The following is a 25,025-nucleotide window of genomic DNA, read 5'->3' as shown; positions in this document are numbered from 1 at the left end:
CTCAAATTAATAACGACAAATATTGTTGCAAATTGACCAAATACCTTAACAAATAAGTTGCCCTGACTACTTTTACGATGACTTCCCTATTTGTTTGAATATGCAATCCGAATGCATTTGCCATTGAGACGAGTGAAGTTCAGAACATTCAACGCTTTTTCAGCTATCAAAAACACACAATTTAGAAGCAATGTCATGAAAAGGCATTTAAGATCCTCTATTGAAAATTTACGTGACATTATCTATTTCATACATAGATAACAACATGTGTGAATCCTAACCGTTTAAGATTGTCAAATGTTAGGGAGTATATTTTTCTTATATAAACCTTAAATCCTAAACCTTATTGTTGTCAAATGTCAATCATCCACGAATGCAATTGAAATATCACACTAGACTAGAAGGTAATAGATGTCTGAATTGATGTAAAGGGGGAGACAAAATTCAAAAGGACCGCTGTTGTCTTCAAATAAGCAGGATATATGTTGACAGTTTATACATCAGGTAAATCATGTGCTTGAGATAGAGAGTATTATTCTTGTAAATTTCTGTTTGAGAAACGACTTTATCATGAAACTTCAAGCGCCTAACAACTCACAAGATCAAAATAAAGTCAATGTATATGCTAAATTAATTTAAGATACGCTAGTTAGACCTAGATTGTTTCACTAGTATTGAATAAATTTGGCCCTCGTAATCATACTTAAAATAGATCATATATAGTAGGTTCAACTCGAGTAAATTTTCAACAGAAATAAATAATAATTCAACTCGGACTTAATTACAAATCCAAGTTGAGAAATAGAAGGAAACATTTATCTGGAAAATAATCAATTCAGTAGATTAATAAATTGTTTGCGGATGATGAGAGAGAAAATCAGCAATATTGGTACCTTCATCAGGATTCCTATAGTTGACATAACCGTATCCAAGTGAGCGCTGATTGATTTCATCCATGCATATCTTAACGGAGACGACGTCGCCTGCTTGATTGAACAATCGAAGCAGCTCTTCCTCCGTCACGCTGCCGTCAAGGTCGCCAACATAAAGCGCGGTCAAAATCGGCGCCAGCTGCCCCGGCACAACATTCGCTTCCGTCGCCGCCATATTCGCCTATAGGATATGATCACCTTGTGCAGTGATAATCTAATTTTCTCTATTATCAGAATCAGTAAAACAGTAATGAGAAACAATTCGAAAAAACGAAGAAGCGACGAGTAAAACAATAAAAATGAACCGGTTAAAAATCCGAAATTCAACTTCACATGGAAAATGAGTGTTGCCGATTGCATGAATTCGCTTCTCTTTTCAGGATTTTCTGGTAACTGAAAAAAATATGGGAGAAGGAAGTAAGAGAGGCCGAGGCGCGCGGCTTCGGCGGCGCGTGGCCGTTGAGAAGCAGCGGAGCGCAAGTCACCTTGAGTTACGCGGAGAGAAGCGGGCGGGTGCGGGTTATTTATATAGTTGACGACGTGTTCGTGTTTTATTTTTTTACTCCTTTTTTTCAACAAAATTCTCAGGTCTAATGCAACACTGAATTCTATCCCATTAAAGTGTCTAAGCACAGCACGACCCATACAATCGGATTTGTGCTAATCCAATTATATTACGATACTTTAAAAAAGTATATCAATTATTATTCATTTTAAATTATATTGTATAATTTTATTTATTATTCATAAATTATTACTTATTGTTAGTAAACGTGTTATTTATAATACTATAACCGATGAAGCAAAGCGGGATAAGTGGCGCGCAAAACCTCAATCCGCACGCTCAGTTCAATTGGTAAGGTAATACGATGATTCTAATGTAGTTGAAATTCTTAGTAGAAGAATAGAAAATTTCCCTCAATTCATTAATATTTAAATATGTCTTGTTATATTTAAAAACTAAAAATAATCAATAAGTCGTGTTATCATATAGTCTCTCAAATACGTCTTCCTTGTAGAGGAAGAGTTGAGTAGAGATAATTATAAGCGAGTTCTATAAAATTAAAATATTGTTACCTTAAGGTTATCCTCCAACAAGAATTTTGTGGTGAATGCGTTGGAAACAATTCTAAAACGATTTGATATTGAGTAGAACTGGGTCTATAGTCTCTCGTCCAATTTTTAATGTTTATATTTTCTTTTTGGGGGTTTTGCAAATAAAATCACGAACAATTTTGAATTTGCAATTTTAACGCGACTTTTGAAGTGTGACGAATTAAATCATAATCTTTTCAATTTTTGCAATTTCGTCCTCTCAATTTTTTCCGGCCACCGGAGTGATGAGTTGGAGCTTATGTGGATTATTTTTTTTCCCACGTAATTAATTTCTGACTAAGATTAAAATAAAATCAAAACCTAATTCTTTTATTTTTCTTCTTTTTCGTCGAACTTATTTCAGTATCCCCCATTTTCCTTAAACTAGTACGCCCTCCCGTACGATGCACGGCCACGATATATTTATTTATTTTTAAAATTTGAAATTATGTAAAAATATTATTATTTATGAATCAAATTAATTAATAACAAAAAATATATTAATTTACATATTAGTATTTGATTTAAAATAGTGTATAGTACTCCCCCCATCCCTGAAATAAGTTCATCTTTTTCCTTTTTGGGACGTCCCTCAAATAAGTTCCTCTTTCTTTCTTTCCATTTTTGGACAACTACCCCACCACTAATAATACTTTATTTATTCTTACTTTTCACTTTTTCACCACTCTCAATACTAATTATAACACTTTTTCACCTTTTCACCACTCCCAATATTAATTATAACATATTTTTCTCCACTATCAATACACTTTACCATTTTTCCTTAAAACTCGTGCCGTCCCCAAAGAGGAACTTATTTTGGGGACGGAGGGAGTAATAATTTTATCAACTTAATGAGTAGGAGTATAATATTAAGTTCAATGAGTATTGTATAATAATAATTAAATTTACCGAAAGTTTTTTGTTATTGATTATTATTTTCTATTAAAATTAAAATTAATAAATGCTTTTATAATATTGTCTCGATATTTGTTGATAATTGTGCATTATATTTTTTAATTAATATTTTTAATTTAAATTTTTTTATGTATGCTTTGATAAAATAATTCAACAAATAAATATTATGTTTTTTTTAATCAAAAGAGAAGAGAAGATATATAAATTTTGTAGGAGAAAGAGATACAAATAGAAATAATATAATAACAAAATAAGGAGAAAGAGAAAAAAATAAAGAATATTGTAAAAGTGATAGGAGGGAGAAAAACAATCACTTTAAAATTTTAAATTATAATAAATTATTTATTTCAAATTCATATTTAATGAATTTTAAATCAAATTGAAGATCTTGTCATAATCTTTAACTTAAGATACACATCAAATATATTTTTTATAAAAGACGAAAAAGAAGTAAAATAAAAGAATTAGGTTTTGATTTTGTTTTAATCTTAGTCAGCAATTTAATCTTAGTTAAAAATTAATTACGTGGAAAAAAATCATCCACATAAGCTCCAACTCATCACTCCGGTGGCCGAAAAAAATTGAGGGGACGAAATTGTAAAAATTGAAAAGGTTATGATTTAATTTACCACACTTCAAAAGTCACGTTAAAATTGCAAATTTAAAATTGTTCGTGATTTTATTTGTAAAAACCCCTTTCTTTTTTGACCATCTTAGATTCTTATATATTATTATTTATTTTTATTTTTATATTTTCTTTTTTGACCGTCCAACATTTTGATATTCATTTTTATTTTTATTAAAAATAGATGAGACATTTGCTCAATTTTAATTATTTTAACACTCGTGGGACCCTAATTTCACTCGCAATACATTCAACCACTTTATTAAAACGCATGACACTCTCAAAGAAATATTAAAAGCTGACTATATTATAAAAATCAAACTTTCAACGTAGAAACATGACATTCAATCGAAACAAAAATCTCATGAACTCTCTCCCACTTTTTCAATTTTTCTTTTTATGTCTCGTTACTGGCGAGATGAAAATTTACTGAATGCAAAACTTGAGTATTTTCATAGAAACTTTTTATAATTAAAAGACAAAGTTTAGACCCCAATATTTATCCCGAATAAGACAAAAAGTAATTAAAGTCTTGAAACTCCATGATGCGTGATTAGTCAAAAATAAATTGCGTTAACCACCAAAGGTTTGGTCGTCATTCTACACTCTTTGGTTCTAAATTTATCAGGAGAAAAAGAAGGATAAATAAAATTTCATCATTTAAATCATTTTTTTCTTTTTCCACATTCCGTACTTGACCCTTACTCATTCCTCATTTACACTACAAAGGAGGGATAATATTATCCCTTCAAAAATAGTGTGATAATATTATCCCTACTTTGTAGGGTAAATGAGAAATGAGTAAGGATCAAATAGTAAATGTGGGGGAAAAAAAGAGAGGAAGGATTTAAAGGGTGAAATTTTGTTTATCCTTCATTTTCTCATGATAAATTTACAACTAAAGAGAACGCACCCTTAACAGAAAGAAATATTAGGAAATAAGAAGCAAAGAAAATGAGGAACAAGCTATCGCCTTAGTAACTGCAATCCTCCTCATGGAGAATTATTATTGATCCTTCTCTTAAAAAATAAAAAATAGAAACTCCCAATTTTTTAAGTCGATATATTTGAATATTTAAAAAATTATGATGATCTATTCTCTTCTCTTATACAGAAAACTTATCTCTTGACTTTTTTCTAACTTAGTGGTTGTATAATATAATGCATCTAAGCTTTCCTAGAAAATCGTCCAAAGGTAAATGTCACATTCCGACCGGCCTCTCTACGTTGCTTGCCTTCTCTAGGAAAACTCGATCAACATGGCTTGTCCAAAATTATCTTTCTCATTATACTCGTCTTCCACTTCCTTTCCTCTTCCTTTTCTTTACATTTGCTACGTGCTTTCGTTGCCTTCTCGCATCCCTCGTCGATTCTATGTTTGCAACCTCTTTTTTCCTTCCAACATTCTTTGGGTCTACCGTCGGTTTATGCAATAAAAATAAACAAGTAAAAGATTTGGCATAACTTCATGTGGCTCCACCACTGAATAGGATAGAACATGACAAGTTCTACTATTTTCTTTATCACCGGCCTCTATTAGATGTTACTCTCTCCGTCTCAGCTTTTAATATTCATTTAAAAGTGACACATATTTTAATAAAATAGTTAAGTGTATTGTGAGTGAAATAAAAGTCTTACATTTTATGTGAATGTTAAAATAATTAAAATGAAGCAAAAATCTCACTTTTATTAAAAATAAAAATGAATACTAAAATATGAAATATCCAAAAAGAGAAAAATTAGACACTAAAAGCTGAGATGAAGAGAATATTATTTTTAAGGTTAATATTTTTGACAAAGTTGAAGCAGAAAGCCACAATGAACACAAAAAATCGCCAGAAGAAAAAAATACGAAATTTACGAAACAAGGAAACAAATCTAAGAAAAACAACTAGTCCATAGCACCAGGTTTAAATTAAGTTAACAGAATCCCACACCAAACAATATATCTCAAAAGCCAAATCCAAATGCCCAACATGCCAGCAAGGTTAAAAATTCTCGTTCGATTAAAACATTCCAAATGCCCAACATCCCACATCAAGTGTTTAGATGGACAACATTCCAACCAGCAAGCATTATTCTCCAGTAAAGAGATCACTCGTTCAATGACAATGAAGCAAACTGCTCAGCAGGAGTGCCGCTCTGCTGCTGCTGAGACACACTCCGCAACACCTCCATTGCCTCTGCAACCTTAGCTTTAAGAGCTTCTGGTGACTCCAACAAGTGCAAAACCTCTGTCTGATCCATTTCCAGGAGCATTCCCGTAACCTTGGCTGCCGTCTCTGGCTCCAGTTGTTCAACAAGAGGGTACAGATTTTCTCCCAACATCTGATGTATACAAAAATCAGTGTATTAATTCTCTATTACATTCTACATTGATTTTGTATGAATGTAAGTTTGATCGAGGCAAGTATAGGTGTACTTTGGGAGCAACTGAATGCCTAATAGCTGTTTCTACGCTGGGTGGTTCTCTGACAAATATCACTATCATGTGGGGAAATTTGCTTAGAGATGTAAAGGAATGGCGGAGTCAACTACTGGAGGGACCTCTACATTAAAGAAGGCTTGTAAATCGAGGATAAAATTAAATGCTTACCGTCCTTTGCTCACTGGGAGAAGCATTTGCAAGTGCAGATGCCAAAGCCCCAATTGGAATTGGCTGCGACATTCCTGCATCACGCAATGGCAAGCCACCCATTTCATACGGGACAGGAAGCATTCCTCCAGCCATACCTTGCATTGGCATATCAGGCATGCCACGTCCAGGAGGGTAGCGATAACCGCGTCCTCTTGGAACCATCTGCATAGAGGAATTACTTAAGCATACACGAATAAGTTTAAAATGCAAAAAAGGAAGGCAAGAGTCAGTGCCAGACCTGCTGTTGCATTACGGGAACAGGCTGCGGGCCCTGTTGCATTGGCCCGGCATTTCCTCTCCTTCCACCAGGACGTGGACCTTGCTGACCCTGTTGAACCATAGGCACAAACATATTTGGCATGAGAGGCCCACCAGGCCTCATACCAGGTACAAGCTGCTGTTGATACCCAAATCCAGGCTGAAATAAAAGAGAAGCATTGCAACACATTAAAAATATCTTCCAGTAATGAATTATCCCAGGTTAATCTTTAATAAAGTATGCACAAAACATAATCAGAGGAATGCTTGAATATAACACGGAAATCACTGTGTTGGGATAATGGTCCAACTTGCTGAGAGATCTACTATGCTGCAGACTACACCACCTCCTCCTGCGGAAACCCAACTCTCACTGATTCAACCATAATCACTCGGGGAATCCTAGTGCAATAGCTCGTATAGTAATAAAGGTTCAACAAAATGAAGTAAGATTTTGACAACACAGAGAAAGATCCCAAAAAGAATCACGCAAAATCTTGGATTTTTTCAACAGAACAGAAGAAAAAGAGTGTAAAGGGGGGAGAGAGAGAGATTTCAGAGAGAGGAAAGGGAGACTGCTACAATTTAGTCTGGGAGATGAAAATGAATAAGTAAAGAATAACTAAAAAATATGTATAGTAATTTACAATTCACCTTTAAGTCGATTCAATTTAAAATATACTGAACACAAACTGAAAACCTATTTAACCTAAAAGGTTGTTTAACAAAAACGTTGGAAACACATGCAAAAGTAGTGTTCCCAAATCATGGTAGGTTTTCTATGAACGAGGGAATACAATTTGCAATGGAGCACATGACTGCAAGCAGAAAACGGTTGAAATTAATTAGAAGAGGCAAAAAACTATTTCATTACCAAAAAAAAAAAGACGCATTGGTTGGAATCAATTGATAAGAGGCAAGAAAACTGTTTCATTGATAAAGAAACAGAAACTATATATAATGGACTCAACCGTAAGTATTTAGCTCAACTGTCTGTAAGAATAGCAAAAGATCTATGTTTTACAAGAAAATCATCTCAACATTCGAAATCCAATTTGACAATAAAACCAGAAGATAGCATGGGAAGAACATTATTACCTGAGGAGGAATCATTGCAGGTGGAGCTTGACCATAGAATATCTGTTGCCCTAAACCAGGACCACCAGTATACATAGGCATACGAGGAGCCACAGTAGGTGCCATTGTAATCGGCCTCATTTGAGAAAATTGAGCCTGGATAAAATCATGATAGAGCTCGACATAAATATTACATATTGGATGATGCTACAACTCGTACATCACTTGTGCTCAATAAAAACTAATGGAGCTTGAAGTAAAGAAAATTTAAGGAAGAAAAAGAAAGATTTCTAGAAAAGGAGAGGTAGTCAATTGCAGCTGTTTGTCAGAACACCCAGGCAAAGTCACTTTTCAGCCATTTACTTTAGATTTCAGATCAACAAGTTTTTCACACAACGAAGTGCAAAAAACACTAACCTGGAGTCGCGCTCTTCTATCTTCTTTCCTCTGAGCAAGTGCAACATAAAGAGGTTTGCTAGCAATCATCTTGCCATTCATTTCAGAGAGCTGAAATGCAAAAACCAGTAACAATATTAATAATAGAAGCTCCCTTCATTAACAGAAAACAGTTTAAAAGGCAAAGTTGGTAGAACGAATCAAAGTAGGCTCACAGCTCTGGAAGCCTCTTCCGGTGAGGAAAATGCAACAAAACCTGAACCTCTGCTAATTCCTTTTGGGTCCCGCATAACCTTAACAGATATCAGAGCAGATCTAGTAAGAGATAGCACACTAACATGTTGATTATCAATGACGAAGGGCTGGCAATCATCAAATCGAAGACAAAATCATCAACTAACCTTGCATGATGTTATTGAACCAAATGAAGAGAATAACTCCTTGAGCTGATCATCATTAATGCTATCATCCAGATTTTTAACATACAGGTTGGACCCCTGAGATTTGTCAACAGCTTCCTTTATACTCTGCTCAAACCGGTGCTTCAGTTGTACCTCCCTTTCAGATTTTTTCTGGGCTCTCCCAACATACAATTCCTTGTTATCAATTTTTTTACCATTAAGAGAGTCAACAGCTCTAGCAGCATCATCTGCATCTTCAAAGTTGACAAATCCAAAGCATTTTGAGGTTCCATCTTCATTTCTCATCACCACTACACTGGTAAGTTGACCAAATTCGCCAAACATCTGCTGAAGGTCTTCTTCAGTTGTTGATTCAGATATATTTTTGACAAACACATTAGTGAATTTCGTCTTGTCTACTGACATCTCTCTTTCTTGCTTGCGGACAAACGGCCCGACATAAACTTGCTTCCCATTCAACAACATTCCATTAAGCTTCTCAATAGCTTTCTGAGCAGATTCTTCAGTGGCATATTGCACAAAGCCATAGCCCAAGGACTGACCAGAAGAATTTGTCGCTACTTTGCATGAGAGGATGGTACCAAAAGAAGAAAATGTCTCGTGTAGAGCTTTGTGGTCAATATCCTTGTCCAAATTCTAACCAAGAAAAATATATATCAAAATAAAAAGAGGGTCCCATGCAAGTTTACATCCCAAAACTGCAAGACAATTGACATACAAACCATACATCCAACTGAAATATTATTGGACACAGGAAACAATACCTTAATAAATATATTTCCATTGCCACTTCGGCGTACACTGGGGTCTCGATGAGAATACATAATCCTAATGGGTTTCCCATTGAGTGGAGTAAAGTTCAGCTCCATCAATGCTCTCTCAGCTACAATGAACCACAGAAAAAAAGGAAATAAATGGAAAGGAAGTAACACAGTTAGGCTTGGAACTAGAGATCATCTTTGTCCAACTTTAACCAAGATACAAAGGTAAAATAGGGGTAGTTCGGTTTTTGACTTGCAAGAATCAGACATGCCAAAATGATGTATGACCCGTCTAGGTTACATTACACATCCCCAAAAGATCATGGTATTAATCTTTGTTCATAATTTTAAATGCAAAAGCAAAGTAAAAAATGTCAAAATGATTACATTATCTATCAAAAATTAATATGAATATTAAAAATAAAAAACCACCACAAAGCGTAAAAATATTAAATATCAAAGTGCCCGAAGCTGTCCTTTACAATTATTTTTTATCTTTAAATCCTAATTTCATAAATATTAATGCATACAGACGAATAAACCTAATCAAATATGGAACAGCAAACTTGGAGACTTATTATATTCAGAAAATGCAAAACCAGACAACTTTTCCCATTTTCCGTTTCAAAATTTCAGTAGTGGAATTAACGTTATTAAGTAGTATAGTCATAAAATAATCAAACACAAATTCGTCATTAAATTGTGGGAAAGCAGAGTTCAAACCATCTTGAGGATTGCCAAAGTTGACATAGCCGTATCCAAGCGAGCGCCGGCTACTTAAATCCCTACAGACCCTAACCGATACCACATCCCCCATCTGGCTGAACAGATCGTACAGCTGAGAGTCGGTCACGTTCACGTCGAGATCGCCGACGTACAGCGAGGTCACGAACGGAGCGCCACCAGACGCCGCCGCATTCACCACCGGCACTTGAGGCTGCATCTGAACCTGGGCTGCCATCTCAATTGAAAAAAAATAAGAAAAGAAAATAAAAGAAAAAAAGGAAAAGAGAAGTTTTTTTTCCTTTTTGAGATATTTTCTATTTTTTTGGATTTTTTCTGTAACTTCCCTCTCCTCTTCTTATTATCAAAATCACTGGAAATGTAAATCGGAAAAAGTGTTCAATAACTAGACCGAAAGTGAGAAGAAAATCGGACTAAGAATTTTAGGGTTTTTTCACTGGATTTTCTAATTTTTTTCTTTTTTTGGGGCTGTATTCAATAAAGAGAGGAGAGGGAAGGGTTCATAGGTCGGAGATCCGACGGAGAGGCACGATCACCGCCAGCGACGACAGGCGGCGGCGACGCCGAAGTGGCGGATGGATAAAAAAGGGATAATTTGGAGGGCAGGATGAACTGCGCACAGCCAAAATGCGCGAATTTTGGGCGTCGATACTTATATGGGGCCGAGGGGTAAGGGATAGTCTGCGTGCACTCAAAACCCTAGATAAATATCAGCCGTCGATGGAGTACGTGGGCCCATCTTAGTTGTCCGAGATTAAAATTACGTGGCCAGCAATTTACTAAATTAGCTGGAAACTTTTACTGTACATTAGTCAAACTTACGACCATGAGTTGTCTGATGTAATAGTCGCGTATAACGTTAGAGTGAGGGGTAATTTAAACCCAAAAAAAAAAAACTATTCCCCCCCCCCAAAAAATAATTTACTTATCCATCCCTACACGAAAAAATGTTCTAATGAAAAGTGATACTCTACATATCTTTAAAAAAATTGTATTCTTTATTTAGTTAGTTAAAAAAAACGTCTATAATAAAAAAAAATCCCTCCCTCCGTCTCATTACAAATATCTCAATTTCCTTAATTTTCATAATGAAATGTCGCACTACAAATATCTCATTCATTTTTTGACAAATAATTAAGAGACTAATCAGTTAATGGGTCCATCGCCTACTTTCTCTATATACTTACTTTTACAAAACCTAATTTATTTATCTTTTTTCACCAACTCACTTTATCTACTAATTACACATTCCTTAATCTCTATGTCCAAAAGTAACGAGACATTTGTAATAGGATAGATGAAGTATTAAGATAGACCCATAAATTATTACTAAAAATAGATTATGACATCTTTTTGTGGACTAACCAAAATAGCAAATCAGGTCATCTTTTTATGGACGGACGAAGTATAACCTTATTACTTCATCCGTCCCAGTATTTATGGTGCGTATTCTTTTTTAGATCGTGTAATGTAAGAGCATCTACAATAGGGTCTCTATAAGGTGGTCCCCCACCTTAGAGCCCATCTCTCTGGTGCATTGGCTCTATAAGGGGCTTTATAATTCTCATTTCCATTTTTCTCTATTTTTACTATTCAATTTTAAAATTCAACATTTCATTATAATCAAATTTTAACATTATTACATTATTTTTTTAAAAAATTATAATAATTTAAATAATAAAATTTTGAAATTACAATAATTTAAATTTAGACTACATCAATCATCTACGCTTGAGCACTTATTTGAGAATGCTCTTATGCAATGTCAATTGCGTTGTCGACATATTCGAAGTGTCCGTATGGAGAATTTTGTAATCGAGCACCTTCATTTTCACCTCGGCAAATTTAATTTTTTATTCGGCGAGAAAATTGGTTGAGGTGTTAAATACCCCGATTCATTTGGTGACGCGTTCCATTGATTCGTAGTATTGAGCCTTATCTGTTAATGACCCAACTTTCTTCCCATTGCCTTTGTCCTGTATTGTCGCTTTCTGGCCGTGATGCCTCGTCGTGATACTTGGCTCGGAAGATGTTGTCGTGGCCTGCCTTATGAGCCATTCGACTTTTTCGACGAGTGCACATCTTCCCACTGGGACGTAAACCGCTGGCATTCGCGCAAAATAATCTAAACTTTGAAGTGTCTGAATCTCATTGAATTGTTAGTCTCGTAGATCTCCTGCACCTGTTCAGTGATTTGCCTATCACTCATTCTGCTAGTCCAATTGGCTTTACATTTCTCGTAGATCGCCTCCCACACTTTGACGTCCTTTTGGACGCATTGAAAGTGAGATTTGATCTGCTTGTTGCTACGAACAAGAGCCTCCTTAGGCCAAGCATTGTTGTATATTCGGGTGATATATCCCTAATATTAGATTATCTTTTAGTCTGTTCCCAAATTGAATTGTGAGTAGCCTCCACCCACAATATACTTAGATTAATTTATAGGTGTTAATTTATTATATCTTATGGCTGATATTTATCTGGAGGGAATTTTTTTTTTACCTGGGTTCAAATCTTAGAAAGAGCAAAAATTTTACTAATTTTTTTAATATCGCTATTCAACACTATATACTACCTTATTCATCACTATATACCGACCTATTCATTAGTCTCACATCTTACGAAAAATAGTAATCTCACTATAACCTACCCAATATATTGTTGGAAATTGGTTGTGAGTAACCAATATTTGATAATTTTTTGAGTACCGAAAACATTTAATTTAGCAGAATTAAATGGGACAGGATCGATCTACGTTCCGAGTAGATGATCGTAGTATATTTATTTACTCAAAACCGATTTCCGGTGAGTGAGAAATAATTGTTTAAAGTTGGGTACTTGAAACATGGAGTCGTAGGAAAAGACAAGCATTAAATAAGATTTAATGCTTATCCCACATCGGAATGTGGATCACATTTATTACAGTATAAAAGCTATTACATCACAGGATGTAATAAAACTGTGTGCACACGTGACGGGTTGCACAGCCCACACGCGCGCGCCGCCACCGCCGCCGCCCGCCCGGCCCGGCCCGGCCCCAGCCCCGTCGCCCGGCCCCGTCGCCCGGCCCCGGCCCCCGGCGCCCGGCCCCGGTCCCGGCCCGTCCCGTCCCGTCCCCGTCACCCGACGCGCGGCCGTGGACTTGGACTTGGATCTTGGCAATTGGTCTTTGGGTGGCCTTTGGGCCTACCCTAGGCCCACATCGACCCTTATCTTTTTGGACCAACGAAAACTTGGTTCGAAGGGGACGAGGCCCAACTCGGTTGGGCCTACGCGCATGCACACGAAGCCCACTAGGGCTTGGCCCGGGAGGACCCTTGGTCTCCCAGGAAGCTTCCCACGTACTGTTACATTGTAACTGCTGTCGGAGGAGTCATGACAGATTCAAACAGCAGGGCTGTTACTTCTGTTGCTGTCTGTAACTCCCGACACCATTTGAATACCATCAATGGTATTAACTCCGCAGGCTCCCCCTATTGATGTGGACTGTGCCTATATATAGGACAGCCTCCATGCATCATTTTAGACCTCAAAATCATTACAAGCAACATCACTCTGATACTCTGCATACTGCATCTGTTGAGTTCTGTTCTCGCCTCGTTCCAGTTCGCTGGAGCTCGTTGGTGTGCGGTACTGCTACCTACGAGACGAAGCCGTTTCATCTTTGGGGACGACACGCCAAACCGAGAGCACTACCGGGGCGTATCTCGTCTTGCGGACAGAGGACCCTCCTCGACTCGGCTACTTTCTGGTTCTGTTAAATTGTAATTTCAATTCAGTTTTCACCTTGTAATCTCATCTCCTACATTTCTGGTTTCATTGTAACTACGCCCGCGAGCTTGTATTCCAACATATATAAAAGTCAATTGTTGTATATACATATTACAGGGGTGGGCTAGAATAAAAACACTCTTAAGTGTATAAAATATAAACGTTTCTTAATGTACGAATTTTATGTAGAACACGTATGAATTTATCCAACAGAGTTACGAATTGCGAAAAATAAATTTTTGTTACTTTTGGGATTCGAACTCAGGACCACGAATTCATCCAACAGGGTTACGAATCAACCGTAGATCTTGATGATCTAAGGGCTGAAAATCATTTATATTTTATACACTTAAGAGTATTTTTATTCTAGCTCTCCCCCATATTACATAACTAGTTTATATACATATTACATTAGCTAGTTTATTTTATATGCAAGTAATCGTATCGTATAAATACTTCAATTCTATATTAAAATTTAAAATGTCCGTGAAAAAATAAATAAAAAATAAAAATACAATATATATAAATATAAACCCCATTTGACGTTTCATTTTTAATTTATATAAATTTCAACTTAATACTAAATCTAACTGAAACGGTCATAGCAAATATGTTTATATAGATAAATTAATAATACATACATAAACATAACTACAAAATACATAAATTTAAACCAAATTCTATTTTTTAGATATGCACTAATTATTCATCTTCAAATTTGTATTAAAAGATACAAATTCTACTTTAAAAAAATTTTATTCATAAAACAAGTGTTTAAAACCATTCTCTTTAACTGTATGAATATATATTATAACTAAAAGTATGTATAAATAAAAATGATAAAAAACTGATATTTAAAAAAATATCATAAAATAAATTAAATAATATAAAAATAATTGTAAAGAGAAAATAATCATTATAATAATAAGAGAGAGGAGGGAGATGATAGAAAAAAAATACTTATTATTAAAAAATAGTCCGAACTTTAAGTCAATGGTGACTTTTTAACTCGAATTTATAAATATTATAAATATAACCTGAACTTATTTCACTTATTCAGTTTATAGCCTGAGTCAAAATTCCAACCATTCGAAGGTGATGTGTCTCGCCATAAGTAGATTTCACAATTAAATAAATTACATCATATTTTGTATCTCCACATCAGCTTCCCAAACATTTTGATATGAAAAAAAAAAATCCACAATACAAGCAACAATAATTATGGGGAAGAACTTGTAAGAAATACTCCCTCCGTCCCACTGTATCTGAGACTCTTTCTATTTTGGGCGTCCTACTGTAAGTGAGACTCTTTCCTTTTTGGGTAAATTTTTTCCCCTTTAAACACCTTTTCACTTTTTCACCTACACACAAAATACACCTTTCTTAATTCTCGTGCCAAAAAAAAGGGTCTCACTTACAGTGGGACGGAGGGAGTAATTGAGCGCTGAATATGTTTCTTTTAACATTGTAAAATCTGAATTTGTTAATGAAACAATGACGTTTGAGAGTTGATGTGGAGATAAAAAAAATATAATGTAGCTTATTTTAATTGTCAAGTTAGTTTTCAGCCAGACACGTCATCCTCAAGTAGTTAGAATTTTGACTCGAGTACTAAATTGAACAATGGAGATAAATTCATGCTATATTTGTCAACTCAAATCAAGGAGCACAAGAAAATCAAGGTGGAGCAACAGAAAATCAGGGAAGATGATGTTGATATCCAAAGAGAAAAATGGATATTCAGAGCTGATATTCAGAAAACCCCCCAGCAGCATTAGCACCAACTGTTGACATTTTACAGGACAATGATATCATCATCCAATGGGGAACTCCAACTCAAAAGAAGTTAAGGATATAACAAATTGGAATCATCTCAAACTGATCCTGTCAACATCGCATCATCTGGAAAGAAGGTTACTGGACAACATAAAGTTGAGAAAACTCTATGTTAAAAAATAATGCTCTTAAGAAATCAGCAAAAAGCTCACAAAAGAAGATACACTTAATCAAAGAAACCAACTTTACTAAATCATGCCGACAAGAAATATTATCCCCAATACATCAAGGGGAAATACCATAAAAGCTTGAAGTCAACTCATCGGTAACAACTCAAAGGAAATCAACTTAATTATTAAGAAAATTCGTCTCACGAACTATTGATATCAGTCATCATACCAACAATTGGTATAATGCTCACAAAAATATCGAAAGGTGAAGATGAAAAATGAGCTTAAGATGTTGAATCACGAATCAACACAAGCACATCAACTCAAGCTGTCATATCAATAGTTGGTATCAATGAGATCAGAATGACGCCTTCAAATCGAAGAACATGGCAAACATGATCCCGAGGATTGCGGCCTACTGTGAGGCGAAGTTCGATTCATGGGGACTGATTATGCAATTTGCAGCGGTGGCGTTCAAGACGACGCGACTGATAATGATTCAGATATTGCTCACCTCCAAGGGGATCACGCTCAATCTAATTACTTATTTGTACTGCGTGGCACTGTGCTGCTTAGTTTTCCTGTGGATTTTTGTTGAGTTCCTAATTCTGAGGGAGAATTCGAGTTTCCATTTCGATTGTGTGATTTTCGGGAGCAATTCGTTGTATAAGTTTGCCCTAAATCTCAATATGTTCTTGCTTGTTGGAAAGACTTTTGCTTTGACGATGAATGTGGCTAGTGTGGTGAAGGATTGGTTCCTGCAAGAGGAGCTGATAGGGGTGAAATGTGTGTAGAGGAGTAGATCGAAGAGGACAACAACAATAGAAGGGTTTCTTGGAGGAGGAAGAGGAGGAGGTTCAGGACCATTGTGAAGCAACGGGTGCGAGGAGGGGGTGCAGTGCCGCCGCCGCTCCCACAACTACAAAATCGACGATAGAAGAAAGGAGAGGTGAGAAGATAGATAAGATGGAGAGAAAATGAGGAGTTGGAGGTTGGAGAATAGAGTTTAGAGTTGGGAAAAGAGCTCTGAGTACTCTAGGTGGGACAGGATGCGGATTTTGAATTGGATCGCAGATCGAGACCCTATTTTATAATAGGGTTAATTGCATCAAAATACCTGACATTTTCCCAAAATTTGGTTTTTTGACAAACTTTTTAATTGTAGCAAAAATTTTAACTACGTTTCAATTTATTGCAATGTCCGTCCCGCGTATATTTTCGGCCAAATCCATGCTGAGGTGGACCTCCGTAAAGCTTAGGTGGCATGTCGTGCCGGGTAATGAAACATTGTCGTCTCAAATCCATTGCAATAAATTGAAATGTAGGTAAAATAAATTGGCCAGAAATAAATGGATTTGGCCGGAAATATACGCGGGACGGACATTGCAATAAATTGAAACGTAGCTAAAATTTTTGCTACAATTAAAAAATTTGTCAAAAAACCAAATTTTGGGGAAATGTCAGGTATTTTGATGCAATTAACCCTTTATAATATTTTGCACAAGAGATCACCTCTTTAAATTTTGTAGTAGCTTTTTTTGTGCGAATATTGAATTTTAAGGGTAAAGATAAAACGGATTCGTTAAAAGATACTCCCTCCGTCCACCAATCAACTACCCATTTGATGGTCGGCACGGAAATTAAGAAAGCTGAAAAAGGTGGTGTAAAAGTGGTGTAAAAGACTAAAAGGGTAGTGTTAATATATTTTGATTACTTTTACTAATCTTTCATTAGCTATTTAACATACATTATGCCTTGACTTATTAAAGTGTTCTTTTTTATATAAGCTATTTCTTTCTTTCTTTTTTTACTCTTTAATTAAATAAATTGAAAATTCAGAAAATAAATAAACTGGAAATAAATAAATAAATACACTGAAAATTCGAAAATAAATAAATAAATTAATTAAAAACTGGAAAATAATTTTTTTAGAAAATAAATAAACTTAAAGTTCGAAAATAAATAAATAAATAAACTGAAAATTCAAAAAATAAATAAACTGGAAATAAATAAATAAATAAATAAACTGAAAATTCGAAAACAAATAAATAAATAAACTGAAAATTCAGAAAATAAATAAACTGGAATTAAATAAATAAATAAACTGAAAATTCGAAAATAAATAAATAAATTAAAATCTGGAAATTTATTTTTTTAGAAAATAAATAAACTGGAAATAAATAAATAAACTGAAAATTCGAAAATAAATAAATAAATAAAAATCTGGAAAATTATTTTTTTAGAAAATAAATAAACTTAAAGTTAGAAAATAAATAAATAAACTGAAAATTTAGAAAATAAATAAACTGGAAATAAATAAATAGACTGAAAATTTGAAAATAAATAAATAAACAAACTGAAAATTCAGAAAATAAATAAAATGGAATTAAATAAATAAATAAACTAAAAATTCAAAAATAAATAAATAAACAGAAAATTCAGAAAATAAATAAACTGAAAATAAATAAATAAACTGGAAATAGATAAATGAATAAATAAATAAACTGGAATTAAAATAAATAGAAAATAAATAAATAAATAAACTAAAAACTGAAAAATAAATAAACTGGAAATAAATAAATAAACTGAAAATTCGAAAATAAATAAACTGGAAATAAATAAATAAATAAATAAACTGAGAATTCGAAAATAAATAAATAAATTAAAATCTGGAAAATTATTTTATTTAGAAAATAAATAAACTGGAATTAAATAAATAAATAAACTTAAAATTCGAAAATAAATAAATAAATAAATTAAAATCTGGAAAATTATTTTTTTTAGAAAATAAATCAACTTAAAGTTCGAAAATAAATAAAATAAACTGCAAATTCAGAAAATAAAATAAACTGAAAATTCAGAAAATAAATAAATAAATAAACTGAAAATTGAAAAATAAATAAACTGGAAATTCAGAAAATAAATAAACTGGAATTAAAATTTTCAGAAAATAAATAAATAAATAAACTGAAAACTGGAAAAAAAAATAGAAAATAAATAAACTGAAAATTAAAAAAATATATATATATACTGAAAATTTCGAAAATAAATAAATTGGAAAATAAATAAACTGAAAATTTAAAATATCTTACTCCATTTAATTAACATCAAAATTAGATTAAGTAGACAAGTAATGGTAGAGTGTGGTGGGTCCAATTGGTAAAGTGTAGTAATTTAAAAAGTAAGGGAGGGTATATGTGTCCAAAAAGCAGAGTAGGTAGTTAATTGGTGGACAAAATTTTAGAGGCAAATGGGTAGTTGATTGGCGGACGGAGGGAGTACTACAATACAACAATGAACAATTGACCATTCTAGAAATTACAACCGTAATTCAAAGTGGTGGCAGTTGGGCTTGGGCGTTAATCCTGAACCACTCGTTTAAACAGCCGTCACATATTTTGGCGGGTCCGTTATGCCGCCTAAATTGCTACCATATTTTAGGGCATGTTTGGCGCGACGCAGAAAGGCTTTGGAAATGCATGGGGTTGATATTCAAATGTTGATGGGAAAATGGGGCTAATATATTTTCGTATATTGATGTTTAGTTTGCATTATTGTGTTCCTTCTCACGCAATTACTTATACAAACGTAATTTTTACTGAAATGTGGAAATGATAATACTATAATCGTGTACTTTTGTTAATGTGTAATTGTGTATTAAAGTGTGTATATTTGAAACATTAATTTTTATTTGTTTTAAAAAATGTGTGCATTACTAATGTAAATGTCAAATCAAATAATATTATTTTTATAAAAAATTGAAATCTCAATTCTCTGCATTGAAATTGTATTTTCTGATGAAAAACAAATTTTAAAGGCTAGAAAATACTCTCTTCCTCCCAATCAAATTAGTCAACCAAAATTTTATTTGGTCGACATGCTATATAGTGACATAATTGTTGTTATTAGTGAATGATTAACGGCCCCAAACCCCTTTAGAACATAAAGTTTGATTGATGACTAATGGTTAATTGAAAATGAATACGTATTTTTTATCGATATATGGTCAAATCTTCGATTTGAATTTAATAAGAGGTGGAATCTCACTTGATACAGAATTGATAATGTCAAAATCAAAATTAATTGTTGAAAATTGTAAGAATATGTTTTAAAATTGGAGATGTAATTATGACTGCAGTATTAGTTTAGTCAATTCAAGTTATTTACTAAATATTCTTAAAAATAATACTCACTCCGTCCCATTATTTTTTGACACATAAATTTAAAATTGTGTAATTAGTAGATAAAATAATTTGATTAAAACTATATAAATATTAAGTATACAGAGAGAATATATTACTAAAAAAATGAGACATTTGTAATGAGACACATCATTATAAAAAGTGAGATATTCGTAATGGAACAAAAGGGGTATTTGTTAAATATAACTTATAAAAGTGGCTTAGAAATAATTTTATCTCAATATCAATAGACAATTATATTCAAATCACGAAAAGAGTTTGCGATCAACAATTAAGTCGGGCATGCTAAAAGCTAGTAGTATTACAAACTGAGCTAAAACTATGCTTGCTAAATACTACTCTCTCTATCTTGGAGTATTTAATATGACCCCCTTGTCATTTTGGATCGTCCCATTATAAATGGTCATTTTCAAAAAAAGAAAATCCCTTTATCTCACAAAAAATTATGGAATTTACCATTTTCTATCACTTTTCTCTTTTAATCAATTTTCTTTTTAATAACCGTGCCAAAAGTTTGGAGCCATGCTTAGTGGGACGCAAGGAGTATTAATTACTTTTATTAATTAAAATTTTGTGTTTACTCCGCTAGTTGAGTTCAATTCACCCCGACATTTTATATAAATCCAATATATTTACTGTATGTTTGCTATTGTAATTTTTTAATAAGATTTTTAAATTTAATTGTTACTTTTATAAATATAAAAAAAGAAATAAGGGTGAAATGGTATTACTATATTGGAGACGAAATTTAGTTATTTTTATATACTGAAAAATGGTTTTATTCTGCCAAACAAGTCCCTAATCATTCCTCAACTTGCCGGTGCTTTTGTTTACAGAGAGAAGTACATTAACAGCATACACTCTCCACACACACGAGATGTGAAAGTATCTCATTTCTCTCACTCAAACTCGTTGTTTCTTTGCTTTCCGCCTCTTCCACGCCTCTCCACATCCATGGATTCCATTATTTTCGCAGAATTTCGATCTGTTTTTTCACTTTCTGGAGCAAATCCGGCCGTTCACGGCCGCAGTTTACCCTGCGTCATTACGTGCTACGGTCGCTCTCCCCTCTCCAGTCCGGCGGTTACCGGCTGCTTCACTTCCTCCAGCAAACGTCGGCGGCTTCAATTTCCTGAATGTCGACGGCCGATTCCTCTTCCTCTCGCCACCCCCGGCACGTCCAATTCGGCTCCCGTAAGTAATCCCCGCGCCTCGCACTATGCGTCTTGGAATTTGGAAACATATTACCTCTACTTGACTAAAACTACGATAGTTGTTTAAGCAATCACAGCAATAATGTTGTATATTGGGTTGTCTTAGAGGCAGTGATGAAGATCCGTTTTCTTTTTTCTTTTTTTTGAGGGGGTGTGATGAAGATCGTTGCATAAAGTATTAATGGAAGAACATACTTCTAATTCCCTTGTTCAGTCCCGGGGTTCTTGGTGTAGAGTAACATGATTACATACACGCACACACTATTATCCACACCAAGAGGGAAGAGCTATATACAATACTATCTCATCTGGACTACCTTATATTCCACGTTTAGATGTGGGTTGAAAAGATCTCCCCATCAAATCGAGTTCTGGGCTGTATCTATCAACGGGGCTGAACCCTGTAAAATAGTCTGATTAGGCTTGTAAAGACGAGGTTTGCTTAAAAATTGTTCGCATCAAGTAGAGTTGACAAAAACATGAAATGCTTGTATTATTAGAAGTTTTTGCCATCCGTAGACTCTAGCTAGATTTGATTTCCAACTTTGTTTGCAAGAGATGGCCTCCAATAACCATGAATTTCCATGCGGATCAAGTTGAGCTCCTTGGCTGATTTGACTCCACACAGTTGGAGATTAAATAGGCGCATTAAAACTGCTTTTTCACGAGGGGGATTCATAAGATTAACTGTTTCAATCTTCTCATCCATATGATTATTTGATCCATATGGCCATTTTAAATCATGTGGTATTGTTCTGTCCAATTTTTTTGGAGTAAACTGAAGACCCTGCAACTTTACTAAGAACGATGTTAGAACAATATACTAAGACGGCTCTACTTTGGGTGATATATTAGATGTTTAGATGGAAAAAGATCCTCTGCTGTGTATTCAAATAGGAAGGAAATAAATAAATTTTTAAAAAAAAGTGTCAAATTCAACTTGTTTTTGTGCACAGCATGGTGCTGTGCACTGCAGAGGATCCTAACCCTGTTTAGATTGACAATAGGTGTGATCGAGCATTTGTAGGATTAGACGATCAAACAATGTTCACTCCATCAAAGTATATGGTGGATTAGCCTATATTACTTTAATCTAAGCTATCACCCAAAGCAAACACCCCTTAAGAATATAACCTATCTTCACCTTTCCTGAACTTGTATATTTTAAATCTTTCAGGCAAGAGAGCGAACCTACAATGTAGGTGAGTTTATGACGAGAAAAGAGCATTTGCATGTTGTAAGGCCCACGACTACTGTCGATGAAGGTATTGCTGACATCTTTTCATCTTACTGTTTCTTTATTTATTCCCTTTCGGGTTTGAGAATATATTCTCAATTAGTTCATTATTTTGGGAAACCCTCTTATTATTTGCCAGCTTTGGACACCCTTGTGGAGAAAAGAGTTACTGGATTTCCTGTGGTTAATGATGACTGGAAGTTGGTAATGCTACATATCCTGTATGATTATCTTTTGTATTCAAGAGAGCAGCATAAGTCTTGTTTTTTTTCTTTCCCTGATAGTAATGACTTTGGTTGCCATTCATTATAAATCATGACAAACTGTGTGATGATGCCACAGGTTGGTGTGGTTTCTGACTATGATTTGTTGGCACTTGACTCCATCTCAGGTATCATTGGATTTGTGAAGCCAATTTAATTTCCTGGAATATAGTCTAAGCTCTACTCTTAATTTGTCACATTTAATTCTAGACTTCTAGTATGACATGTATGCATTTGCTCAGTAAAGGGCCTGTTAAAGTTAGTTACTCAGTTTATTAGGATGCCATCTCAAACAATGAGATGCCTTCTCCTCCATCCTGTTTGAAAAGAAGAAGAAGAATATAAGTCATTAAGACTGTGAAGAATAAATCATACAGAAACTAGAACATACTGACATTTCCATTAGAGTTGTAAGATCAGTTTATTAATTATTCATCAAGCCATAAGATTATGTAAGACAAAGGATACACTTATAGTTTGTTACCAGCATTATGCATTGTTTATATATTTTTTTTATGGTTAAAAATGAAACGGAGAAGTCATTCAACTTGCTCATTGTTAATTTAGCTAGATAAGATTTCATATCTTGTTTAACCTAGCGCAGAGAGAGAGAGAGAGACTATAAGACATCAGTAAACTAGATTGTGTTTTCCTGGTTTTTAATATATAAATATTAAGTTTGTCATATTTATGTGCTTTCCCTATATTTTCAGTGGTTAAATTAATCTAGTTTTGACAAGTACAGTACCATAATTACTCGTTGATTTATAATTATGTTATTTTTCTCATTCATCAAATTAGGTGGTGGTGAACAAGATACAAATTTGTTTCCGGTTGCTGATAGCACTTGGAAAGTATGTATAAACATGGGTTGAATCATTTAATTTCTTTGATCAATGTAAAACATCCTCACTGTTTTACCTCCGCCCGTCTGTCAGTTTCTAATATTCTGTTCATGCAGACATTTAATGAAGTTCAGAAGTTAATCAGCAAAACTAACGGGAAGGTTGTTGGTGATGTAATGACTCCTGCTCCCCTAGTTGTGCGTGAAAACACCAATCTTGAGGATGCCGCAAGGTATTCAATCTTTTTCCATTCTAAATAAGTACAACAATTGAAGATTTGTTGAACTACAAATTACCTCCAAATGTGAACTTCCTAGCTATAGTCCACACTTTCTGCAGAACCAGGCTTACTATGATTATGAAATTTTAAATTCCTTTTCCTATCAATCTAATTCTGAAGGAAGAAATACCTGGGGCTGGGGATATAAGTGTCGATAGCTGGTCAGTTTATGTGAATCAAGCTACAAGCTCTGATTCAAAGAAATAATGGATGATGATATGATGCAGGTTATTGCTTAAAACAAAGTATCGCCGGCTACCTGTTGTAGATATTGAAGGAAAGCTGGTAATGTGATTCTACTCCACTGATAGCTTTGGCACATTACAATAATCAGCTGAATGCAATTCTTAAAGTTTCATTTTTGCCATGCGATAGATTGGTATTATTACTAGGGGAGATGTTGTCAGGGCGGCTCTTCAGATAAAGCAGGCTGCTGAGAAAATGTGATGAGTCTTCACCACTGGTTTCTATAAGCATGAGTGAAATTAGCAGGTGCTTGATTCTCTAGCCATATTATTGGTTGAACTATACATTTTGGGATGTAGCGGCTGATTACTCGATAAAAAGACAGCTCTCTGATGAAACCTTGAGCAAGTTGAGTGAAATTAACACGTGCTTGCCGTCCCCAAAACTCAGGACGCCATTCTTGTCCGGCTTATGTCTGTAATTGTTGTATTCTTGTTTGCATGTTGTGGTGGTGAGAATCTAGAATTGTAGTTGAGATTTGAGATCAATAGATACACTCTCTATATCCTCATGGGCGTCCTGCTACACCCTTATAGCTGTTGTAATATACATTTTACTAGGCTAAGTATATGGAACAACACTTGATACAAACAATCTTTATTTTCCTAATGGTTGATTGCACAAAACTCCATACTATTCAGAAGATATTATTAGGCTCACTACTTGACTTTTTCAGTCAACTTGCTCAAGTTTTACAGACAATAATGTGTATATATACAAGCATGGCACAGAGCTGTAGACGGCATTATACTGTTTCTATTTACCCTTTCAGGATCATGAGATGCTTCCCATCCTTATATTTTTGTATCGTATCTATAATGGTGGTTTAGATTTTCATATGTTATATAATTGGTAGCATCTAAAATAGTGTGTGAGACGACATTTGTCATAGAAATATGAGCTGCCACACTCATGACTCATGTATGAATGGTATCTAATGAATGCAAAACGGTTTCTATATTATATTTGCTTTTATTTCAGCCCCTCCAATCTCCATAATATAATTTTATATTTAGTCATTACTTGCGTGATCAAATTATATTCCCCTTCCACGTTGGCTTCTGTCTTCTCTTTATTTCCAGAGATTTCTCGGCCTTGTTTGTCGTAATGTTTCATGCATTATTATGATGGTTGGTGGATATTACATGCGTGCAC

At 34.3% G+C, this 25,025-nt stretch overlaps 4 protein-coding genes across 4 annotated transcripts; 2 read left to right on the top strand and 2 right to left on the bottom strand.

Annotated features, from left to right (window-relative positions):
* Positions 1-45: 45 nt before the first annotated feature.
* LOC131000935 (polyadenylate-binding protein 8-like) lies at positions 46-1,150 on the bottom strand. The gene is made up of 2 exons (XM_057927093.1): positions 894-1,150; positions 46-163 (listed from the first exon to the last, which is right to left on the bottom strand). The coding sequence occupies exons 1-2, from the start codon at positions 1,105-1,107 to the stop codon at positions 87-89; spliced, it is 291 nt and encodes a 96-aa protein (XP_057783076.1). The 5' UTR covers positions 1,108-1,150; the 3' UTR covers positions 46-86.
* A 4,299-nt stretch (positions 1,151-5,449) lies between these two features.
* LOC131000830 (polyadenylate-binding protein 2-like) lies at positions 5,450-10,562 on the bottom strand. Its single transcript, XM_057926934.1, has 9 exons — positions 9,846-10,562; positions 9,126-9,244; positions 8,341-8,997; positions 8,155-8,232; positions 7,961-8,050; positions 7,565-7,699; positions 6,447-6,626; positions 6,167-6,370; positions 5,450-5,898 (listed from the first exon to the last, which is right to left on the bottom strand). Exons 1-9 carry the CDS (start codon positions 10,081-10,083, stop codon positions 5,665-5,667), a joined length of 1,935 nt encoding a protein of 644 aa, XP_057782917.1. The 5' UTR covers positions 10,084-10,562; the 3' UTR covers positions 5,450-5,664.
* Positions 10,563-15,969: 5,407 nt separating this feature from the next.
* On the top strand, positions 15,970-16,377 carry LOC130998051 (probable sugar phosphate/phosphate translocator At2g25520). Its single transcript, XM_057923486.1, has one exon. The coding sequence runs from the start codon at positions 15,970-15,972 to the stop codon at positions 16,375-16,377; it is 408 nt and encodes a 135-aa protein (XP_057779469.1).
* Positions 16,378-20,555: 4,178 nt separating this feature from the next.
* Positions 20,556-24,461, top strand: LOC131000894 (CBS domain-containing protein CBSX1, chloroplastic-like). The gene is made up of 8 exons (XM_057927034.1): positions 20,556-20,979; positions 22,177-22,264; positions 22,376-22,440; positions 22,579-22,627; positions 23,301-23,353; positions 23,461-23,576; positions 23,852-23,909; positions 24,000-24,461. Exons 1-8 carry the CDS (start codon positions 20,740-20,742, stop codon positions 24,069-24,071), a joined length of 741 nt encoding a protein of 246 aa, XP_057783017.1. The 5' UTR covers positions 20,556-20,739; the 3' UTR covers positions 24,072-24,461.
* Positions 24,462-25,025: the final 564 nt, after the last annotated feature.

Source organism: Salvia miltiorrhiza, chromosome 8 (assembly GCF_028751815.1).
Source record: "Salvia miltiorrhiza cultivar Shanhuang (shh) chromosome 8, IMPLAD_Smil_shh, whole genome shotgun sequence".
Lineage (NCBI taxonomy): Eukaryota > Viridiplantae > Streptophyta > Magnoliopsida > Lamiales > Lamiaceae > Salvia > Salvia miltiorrhiza.
This window is presented reverse-complemented; position numbering and strand designations above follow the sequence as displayed.

What these genes read in the sequence shown, in the direction of transcription:
- LOC131000935 (XM_057927093.1), bottom strand. Translation starts at nt 1,107, where the DNA reads ATGGCGGCGACGGAAGCGAATGTTGTGCCGGGGCAGCTGGCGCCGATT. An exon ending in CTATAGGAATCCTGATGAAG is followed by an intron (nt 164 to 893) that starts GTACCAATATTG and finishes TGTTTTTGATAG; the next exon opens with CTGAAAAAGCGTTGAATGTT.
- LOC131000830 (XM_057926934.1), bottom strand. Translation starts at nt 10,083, where the DNA reads ATGGCAGCCCAGGTTCAGATGCAGCCTCAAGTGCCGGTGGTGAATGCG. An exon ending in ATGGAAATATATTTATTAAG is followed by an intron (nt 8,998 to 9,125) that starts GTATTGTTTCCT and finishes TTTCTTGGTTAG; the next exon opens with AATTTGGACAAGGATATTGA. An exon ending in ATAGAAGAGCGCGACTCCAG is followed by an intron (nt 7,700 to 7,960) that starts GTTAGTGTTTTT and finishes GATTTTATCCAG; the next exon opens with GCTCAATTTTCTCAAATGAG.
- LOC130998051 (XM_057923486.1), top strand. Translation starts at nt 15,970, where the DNA reads ATGGCAAACATGATCCCGAGGATTGCGGCCTACTGTGAGGCGAAGTTC.
- LOC131000894 (XM_057927034.1), top strand. Translation starts at nt 20,740, where the DNA reads ATGGATTCCATTATTTTCGCAGAATTTCGATCTGTTTTTTCACTTTCT. An exon ending in CACGACTACTGTCGATGAAG is followed by an intron (nt 22,265 to 22,375) that starts GTATTGCTGACA and finishes ATTATTTGCCAG; the next exon opens with CTTTGGACACCCTTGTGGAG. An exon ending in TAGATATTGAAGGAAAGCTG is followed by an intron (nt 23,910 to 23,999) that starts GTAATGTGATTC and finishes GCCATGCGATAG; the next exon opens with ATTGGTATTATTACTAGGGG.